Source organism: Chrysochloris asiatica, unplaced genomic scaffold (assembly GCF_000296735.1).
Source record: "Chrysochloris asiatica unplaced genomic scaffold, ChrAsi1.0 scaffold00048, whole genome shotgun sequence".
Taxonomy (NCBI): domain Eukaryota; kingdom Metazoa; phylum Chordata; class Mammalia; order Afrosoricida; family Chrysochloridae; genus Chrysochloris; species Chrysochloris asiatica.
The window spans coordinates 19,700,552-19,709,582 of NW_006408566.1; the positions used below are offsets into that span (position 1 = coordinate 19,700,552).

Below are 9,031 nucleotides of genomic sequence, written 5' to 3' on the forward strand. Positions count from 1 at the left end.
ATTTGGATATGTTCTTTTTGACGATGAATGCAACATCATTCCTCTTCAATTTGTCATTCCCGGCATAATAAGCCATGTGGTTTTTAGATTCAAAATGGCCAATAACAGTCCATTTCAGCTCACTAATGCCTAACATATCCATGTTTATGTGTTCCATTTTTCTTAGATGTTTTATTGTGAATTATGTGATAGTTTACATGGGAGAACATTAGTTTTACATTCATTCTATCTTATATCATTTCATTGCCATGATTACAATCCCCTCCATGCATCATCAACCAACCAAAGGGTATACACTATAAGCCTGCACCCTGGTCATCAGCACACAGCCCCTCTCCCTCTCTGGATCTAAAGTCCCCAGGGGTTCCATCTCTCCACGTTATCGCCTCTACCTCCATCTCTGGCATCACTGCTTCTCTGGACAGGGTCCTGCTCTCCGCTCTTCTCCATTGATGGTCCCAGGGACCTCTGCTCCTAGACTGAAAGTTTCATTTTTGACAACTTCCAATTTTCCCAGATTCATACTTTGTACATTCCATGTTCCGATTTTCAGTGGATGTTTACAGCTGTTTCTCTTCATTTTGAGTTGTGCCCCATTAGCAAATGTGTATGAGTCATGTTGTTGTTGTTGTTGTTGTTGTTATGTGCCGTGGAGTCAGTTCCAACTCATAGCGACCCTGTACAGGGTTTCCAAGGCTGTGTATCTTTACAGAAGCAGAAAGCCTCATCTTTCTCCCACAGAACAGCTGGTAGTTTCGAACTGCTGACCTTGTGGCCCACAGCCCTATTCGTAACTACTACGCTACCAGAACATAGATGTCAATATCTACCTTCTTGAGAGACCATATAGTTTGTTTGTTTGGTGTTTTATTAAAAATAGAAATGGTGTTTATTCTCCTCAGCATAATTTGTGAAAGACCTGGATTCTGGTCTTGGTTGTCTTTCAGTAGCTGTGTGTCACTGGGCAGTCATTTTAACTTTCTGAGCTCTCATCATTTAGGATGAGTGATGATAATAGAGTTGCCTACCTCACTGGGTTAAGATACCCTCATAGCATAGTGGTTACAGTCTGGCTGCTAACCTCAAGGTCAGCAGTTCAAATCTACCAGCTATTCCGAGGGAGAAAGATGAGGCTTCCTGCTCCCATAAAGATTTACAGCCATAGAAATCCCATATAGGGTCACTATGAGTCAGAACTGACTCCACAGTACATAATCGCCACCACCTCACTGGGTTATTTTAAATATTCATAGTCAAGAGAGTAATTTTTCAATTGTAATGATCTCTACAAAATAAATTACAAAATCGTAAGTAGCATTTTTTAATGTTTGGTGGATTTTAAGAGTAGAGGTAATTTAACACTTTGCATAATAGTTGAAAGATTCTTTTTCTGTAAAAAATGTTTTAAAAGTGAGTGAACTTAAATAACCAGCAGGTAAGGAGTTTCCATCTTCAAAGTTCACAAAGCGCCGTCTGACATTACTTTTTAGCAGTCTAGAAAGATCTTTGTAAAATCCCTATTTTGCAAGTTAACTTGGTGGTGTTGTTCACTGCCAACTCAGAGACCTTATATAGGGTTTCCAAGGAGCGGCTGGTGAGCTTGAACCGCCAACCTTGCGGTTCAAATCGACCTTGCAGTCCAGCGCAGTAACCCACAGTGCCACACCAGTACTCCAAGTTAGATTGTTGTTGTTGTTGTTAAGTGCCGTAGAGTCGATTCCGTCCCATAGCGATCCTGTATAGGGTTTCCAAGGAGCAGCTGGTGTGCTTGAACCACAGACTTTGAACTTCAACCGACTTTGGGTCTGACACATTAGACCACAGCGCCGCACCAGGACTCCCAAATTTGATTAGTAGGTCTTCAATGTATTTGTGCAAAAACGTAAATTCTAAAAAGCCCTGTCACTGCCACTTAGCAGGGTATTTACAAAAGGATGAAACCTAAAGCGGCTTTCCTTGGCAGTTCCGCCTCCCTCGTGGGAGGGGCTGAACGAGGCGTCATCTCCTCCCCTATGACGCATCGGGATCCGCCCCCGCCTCTCCACTTCTCGCGGGATCTCTCCTGCGTACAGGACCGGGTCAGGCCCCGACATGGCGGCTGAAGAGGCTGATGTGGATGTCGAAGGGGATGTGGTGATGACGGCAGCACAGTCCGGGTGAGGCAAAGACTGGGTCTCTTTGGGGTACAGGGGGCGTGGGTGGAAGGAGAAGGCCTCGGGAATCTTGCGCGTGCGGCAAGGGACAGGGGATTGGAAGACCATCCGCTAGGCCCGCCCGCTTGCGCTTCCTGAACCCTGCGGATACTTGGCGCTAGAGTCGGAACGGCTCTTACCACCTTTTACCGGAGTGCAGTCGGGCGCCGATTCCGCCGGGCACATTGCACTCGAGCCAACAGTTCTAGTCCTCCTTCTCGCCCTTCCGCCTCAGCATCTCCCAGTTATCTTCCCAACCCCACACCTGCCAAGAACTGCAACAGGGGCGGCTTCCGGAGGGTCCACAACGGGACCCGAGCACAGGGACCCTTGTTCTAGCCCTTGCAAGCCGTGATGACCTTGGACAAATCGTTTCATCTCTCCTAGCCACAGGTTTCCTTTTTCACGTGGGGAAAAGTTGTGAGAAACTTCCTGACGGAAAGACAGCTTGACTTAAATAAAGGCTTTAGAGTTGGACAGCTCAGTTGCCTTCTGTGCTGCTGTAAGATAAGCGCTGGACTACTAACCAGGAGTCCTGATGTGAGTCTGTGGGATAAAGCTCTGGACTGCAAGGTGGTTTCAACCACAAGGTCGGTGGTTCAAGCTCACCAGTCACTCCTTGGAAACTCTATACATGGTCGTTGTAGGTTGTACTCAGCAACAACTGACCACAGCGTTGGCAGTTCAAACCCACCAGCCGCACCTTGGTCACCCTGTACCGACAAGGTTGCTAAGAGTTGGAACCAACTCGATGGCAATTAACAATTTACACTGTCACCTTGGGCAAGACACTTACCACTTCTGAGAACCATCTTAAGGTTGCTGTGAGCATCAGATGAAATAATTAAGGGACATATGGGAGGTGCCCTCCCTACAGTGCTGATATTGTGAGTCTGTGGCCAGGTTTCTGACTATAAAACAGTCCTGCAGAATAGGCCAGTGTGATTTTGAACTGCAGCCCCCGCTTGCAAGGTCTGATCCTTTGGCTTCTTCCCAAGTAAGGAAATCAATAGGTACCTTTTTATTTATTTATTTTTAAAGCAAGTCAATAGTTAGCATTTTAAAATTGTTCTTCCAATATCTCTTTTGAGTAAAGGACCAAGACCTAGGTGACCAGGAATCCCAAGACCTGAATTCTAAATTCAGCTGGTCAAGTAGTTTATATTATGAACAACTTTGTTAGTCTATTAGGTTTTATAACCATATGAAATTGTCAGTATTTGATGTTGTGTTGCTGACGCAATGGCAATTTCATATGACTCAACTTTATATGAAGGTCTTCTTGAATTGGGAAGAAGAGATAGTGGACATGAAAGTGCTTTGTGAACTCTAAAACCAAAAGATCAAACCCACTTCCATCAAGTTTATTCGGAGTCATAGTGATCCTGTATAGGGTTTCCGAGGCTATAAATCTTTACTGGAGCAGAAAGCGTCATCTTTTTCCCATGGAGCACCTTTTGGGTTTGAACGACGAACCTTGTGGTTAGCACTCCAGTGTTTTTCCTGCGGTGCTACAATAAAATGTGAGGGATAATTAAATACATGCTGTCGTTCTCCCTGAAATTGTTAAGAAAAGCAGCACAAATCTGCTTGTTACAGGGAGAAGGGAAGTAAAGATATGTTCATTGTTTACAATCTGTCATTCACTGTGTTAATGTTGTTAAGTGCTTTGGAGTAGGTTCGAATTCATAGCAATACTGTATAGGGTTTTGCGAGGCTGTAAATCTTTGAGGGAGCAGAAAGCCTCTTCTTTCTTCTGTGAAGCAGCTGGAAGACCCGAACCACTGACTTTTTGGTTCCTAGTCCAGTGCTTATCCTGTGGAGCCACCGTGCCTCCTCACTGTGTTATAGACATTTGTTGTTGGTAAGTACTGTGGAGTCGGTTCCAACTCATAGTGACCCTGCACAGGGTTTCCGAGGCTATAAATCTTTACGGGAGCAGAACGCCTCATCTTTCTTCCACGGAACTATTAGTAGTTTCAAACTGCTGACCTTGAGGTTGACAGCCTGACTCATAACCACTACGCTACCATAACATTACCACTTTCATATTTATTGTTTTGATTACAGAATTGATGAAAATGCAGTATCGGTTTTACAACAAGATCACTATCTGGATACATCCTGGAGAACTGATAATGGCCTTATTGTAAGTATTTTATGAAAATACTAGGGACATTAATTTATCCCAGAGTAGCAGTTTTTTTAACTTAAAAACAAAACAAAACTTGGTGACTGAAATAATATGCTAAAACATTTTTCTTACTTGAAGAATGAAAGAAACTGCTTCATTCTTTTGATTTGAAAACATGACCATTGGGAAGCAATGGGAGCAAAGTAGATTAAAGTGGAACTCCTTACTCTAACACTTACCAGATTTGTGAACCTATCTAAAAAAAATGGGCATCATTGCAGAATTCATATCTTCCTTTAGCAGTTACTTACTGAGTACCTAACTGTATGTTAGACAGTAGGCCAGTTTTGAGAATACAGCTATAATCAAGATAAACATGGTCCTGCTCTCAAGAAATTTACGTTCTAAAGGGCATTCAGACAGTAAATGAATAGATAAATTAGTTATACAAAATGAAGTGTCTTGGATTGAATTGTGTTACCTCAAAATATATGTCAGCTTGGTTGGGCCATACTTTTCAGTGGTTTGGCAGTTACATGATGATTTAATATGATGTCATAAACCAGTCTCATGTGATAATAAGAATTCAGGGTGAGATACACCATCCTTAATCCTACCATGACCTTGGTCTGATGTAAGGGAGTTTGCCAGGGGTGTGGCATGCAACACTTTTTATCTTACAAGAGATAAAAAGAGAGAAATGAGCAGAGAAGGGACTACCTATTACCACCAAGAAGAGCCAGGAGTGGAGTGCATCCTTTATACCCAGGGACCTTGTACTGTGAAGCATCTAGAGCCAAGAAAAGATTGATACCAAGACACTTGGAGATCTCCAAGCAATGAAAGGAGACCAGGACCTTTCTCCAAAATCTGCACTCTGAATTTGGACTTCTAAAATCCTAAACTGAGAGGGGATCCTGATGTGGCTCTGTAAGATAAGCACTGGACTGCTAATCCCAGGGTCAGTTCAAATCCACCAGTCGCTTCTCAGAAACCCTATACTGCATCCTTATGGCCGGAACTGACTCAACAGCACTTAGCAACAACAAGCTTCAAGGGTAAATTTGTTTGTTGAAGCATCCACATGTGCTATTTCTGTTATAGCAGCACTAGATAACTAAAGACATGAAGGAAATAAAGAATCTGGCTGAGAATAATAAGGTGGGGAGTTTATTTTAGATTATGCCAGTAAGGTACACTGAGGAGGTGACATTTAAGTTGAAAACTGAAAGAAATAAGTAAACATGGGGAAAGTTGAGGAAAAAACATTTGAGGCAGAACAGCAAGCACAAGGGTTCTGATTAGTGACCAATGTCTAGACTAGTGGGAAGCAGGTAAGAGTTTATCACGTCAAGGCCAGTTCAGTTCAGGTTCAGATGATGCTCAAGAGTTTAGATTTTATTCGTAGTGTGTGATACATTATATGCAAATGGTTTTATACAAATGGGGAAATTAATTTTTCTGAGAGTCGCTTTGAGTTGGGAAGCAAAGGGATCAGTTAAGAAGCTTGTAATGATAGGCAAGAAATAATGGTGGCTTGGCCTGATGTGGTAGCAAAACAAATACAGCTTTAAATTCTATTTGGAGTTAGATCTGGTTCGTGGATTGGATATGGGGATTGAGGAAAAAGGAAAGAATTCAGGATGATCCCTAATTTTCTAATTTGAGGAACTTTGTGACTGGTAGTGCCATTTACAAAGTTGGGAAGGTAGGGGAGAAACAGGTAAAAATGTGTGGCAGTGAAATTTGTTTTGAAATTTTAAATTGGAGAAGGCAATTAGATGCCCACGTGGAAATGTTGAGTGAGCAGTTAGATAAAACAGTTTGCACTTGGAGAAGTGGTCTCAGCTGAAAATGTATACATTTTGAATCATCTAGGAAGAGATTGTGACTTGGGGGGAAATAATTATAGCAAGTTTTGGCAGTAGGTGAAGTGTTAGTACTTGAACAGTAAATAAAGAAGAAAATCTCTATTTTTCTCTTTTTTTAATAGCCTTGGACTCTGGATAGCACCATCAGTGAAGAGAACAGAGCCGTCATTGAGAAAATGTTGTTGGAAGAAGAATATCCTTTAATGATTATAAGAAAAATAGAGATTTCAGGGTTAAAAATGTGTGCGTGCAAAAATTGTAAAAGGGTAGAGATAGAGTCAACTGGGTTTTATTTGGCCCCAGACTGCTGTTATCTAATATTGTTACCTGTTTTTAGCAAGAAATGTCTCTTAGGCACAAAAATTTGATTGCCTCAGTGAGGCTTTAAAGAGGAACAAAAAATGCTTAATGCATCCATTATGGGATAAATTGTGGCATCAGCTTTTTTGGAGTTGACAATACCTCCCTAACTCTACTCCTGGTACTGAGCTAGTGTCATCTAAGGAAAGGACAGCCATCTTCCCATTATTGGGGGGGCAGATGTCACTGTGGCATCTGAGCATTAGTACCTCTTTCAACCTTAAATGTGGGCACGTGACCAGAGATACTCCTAAACCTTAAGGAGTTGGGACATGAATATACTTGCCACATCAAAAACTGAAATCTTCCCTGGGCTGTTTTTATGGTCAAAACACATGTCTAACCTGGTAAAAATTACACTATCCCTATGGTATACCCCTTCAAGATAATGAAGGTGGAACATTGATTTCAGCTGTAACTGATTATAGCCTCCTGTTGTCGGGGCACAAGGAGTTCTGGTAGTGTAGTGGTTACGAATCGGGCTGCGAACCTTAAGGTCAGCGGTTTGAAATTACCAGCCGCTCTGCGGGAGAAAGTTGAGGCTTTCTACTCCTGTAAAGATTTACACCCTCGGAAACGCTGTACAGGGTCTCTATGGGTCGGAACCGACTCGATGGCACTTAACAACAAATTTTTAGCAAAAGCAGCATTTTATTCCTCAAGTCCTGTTTTAATGATAAATCTAATGTCTGACTCAGTATATAATTGAGTTGCTGGTGTCAACCATCTCTTCATAGTGAATGTAAACTTTTTGTATTGAGTTAGAAGAATATAATATTTAAATCAGAGCTTACTCTAAATCCAAGGTCACTTAGTCTAAGTCTCTAATTTCAGTTATATAAGTTGAAACCCAGAGATGTTAGGTCCAAGAACCTAGAATTAGAATATGTAACAATTCTCATTTCCTAATGTACCAATTTATGGGTGTGCTGTTAATATAAGTTAAAAGCATAAAATAAATATTACATAAATAAATAAAATTATGAATATCTGATCCCCTAATACACCTACCCCACCCCCCCAAAAAAAATCTGTAGATCCTTGTCTGCCATTCTACCATGGGCTTCTAGTGATTCTTGTTTTTTTATCTGTGTGTGATGTTTAACAGTTTCTAGATTAATGAACACAACTAGTCATTGGTTCCATTGAGAACTTAATTACATATTGTTGTTGTTGGGTGCTGTCAAGTCGATTCCAACCCATAGCGACCCTGTGTAGGGTTTCAGGGAGTGACTGGTGAGCTTGAACCGCAGACCTTGCAATTCAAACAACTTTGCAGTCTAGCACATTAACCCACAGCGCCACACCAGGATACCATGTATTACTTATAAGCTCCTAGAAGACAGATAATGTCATGTTATGTCTTCATCCCCAGCACCATCACATCTTTAAATTTTAAACCATTCAGTGTTCCCATGTTCTGTTCGAACAACTGCCTCTTGGTCCAGGTACAGATTCCTATATGAGCACAATTAAGTGTTCAGGAATACTCATACTTCGCAATGTGGTCCATAGCTTGTCATGATCCACATAATCGAAAACCTTGTGTAGTCAATAAAGCACAGGTAAACATCTTTATGATACTCTGCTTTCAACCAAGATCCATTGGACATCAGCAATGATATCCTTCATTCCATGGCCTCTTCTGAATCCAGCTTGAACCTCTGGAAGTTTTCTGTCAATGTATGCTTGCAGCCGTTTCTGTAGTACCTTTAGTAAAATTTTACTTGCATGGAATATCAAAGAGATACTTCACATATAATCCTAATACATGTAAGAATTCTGAGGCATAAACATTGTTGATGTTGTTTTTTTAGACCTATAAAAGGCATTGAAAGAAATTGGTTCATCTAGAATTCTCATGTAACTTTCATAAGTATGTGAGTATCCAGTTTGTATGTACCATCACTTGTCTTAGTTTATCGTACTGTGGTGGTTGTGTGTTGCTGTGATTCTGGGAGGTATGCACCGATATTTTAAATACCAGCAGGGTCACTGCAAAAACCATGTGGGGAACATGTCTGACATTCCCTAGTTTCACAAGGGGAAAGAGAATCAAACTCAAAATCAGCCCAAGACCAATTCCTATGAAGTGAAGATCGGACATGCTTCCACCCTACAACCTTCTTTATTCAACCAACTCAGTATATAGCAGTTCTCCAGTCAGGAAAGCTTCTTGTGAATGCCCAAAGGGTACATTCTTTAAGCCAGTCTCCTGCTCGTGGGCACTCAGCTTTACTCTCTCCATGGGTTTAGAGCCTGAAGCTGCTCTGTATCTATGCCACCATATCTGTTGTTGCCTCTGCCTTTGCCTCTGCTGTCATTGTTTTTCTCATGTCTCACTCATGCTCTTCCCTCTTGATGGCCCTGAGATCTTATGTTTCTGAGATGGTTCCTTTTAAGCCTAACTAAAATGTGCAAAGATTTAGAGTTAGAAAACCTAAAGGGAAGAACACGGTCAGTATTTCTCAAGC

The 9,031-nt window shown here is 41.5% G+C and overlaps 1 protein-coding gene across 1 annotated transcript in view; it reads left to right on the plus strand.

Annotated features, from left to right (window-relative positions):
* Positions 1 to 2,091: 2,091 nt before the first annotated feature.
* MYSM1 (Myb-like, SWIRM and MPN domains 1) overlaps positions 2,092 to 9,031 on the plus strand; it is a 45,021-nt gene continuing 38,081 nt past the window's right edge. Inside the window, exons 1-3 of the mRNA XM_006862490.1 lie at positions 2,092 to 2,156; positions 4,263 to 4,341; positions 6,320 to 6,390. Of these exons, the coding sequence (XP_006862552.1) occupies positions 2,092 to 2,156; positions 4,263 to 4,341; positions 6,320 to 6,390 (215 nt within the window). The remainder of the gene's footprint in view (positions 2,157 to 4,262; positions 4,342 to 6,319; positions 6,391 to 9,031) is intronic.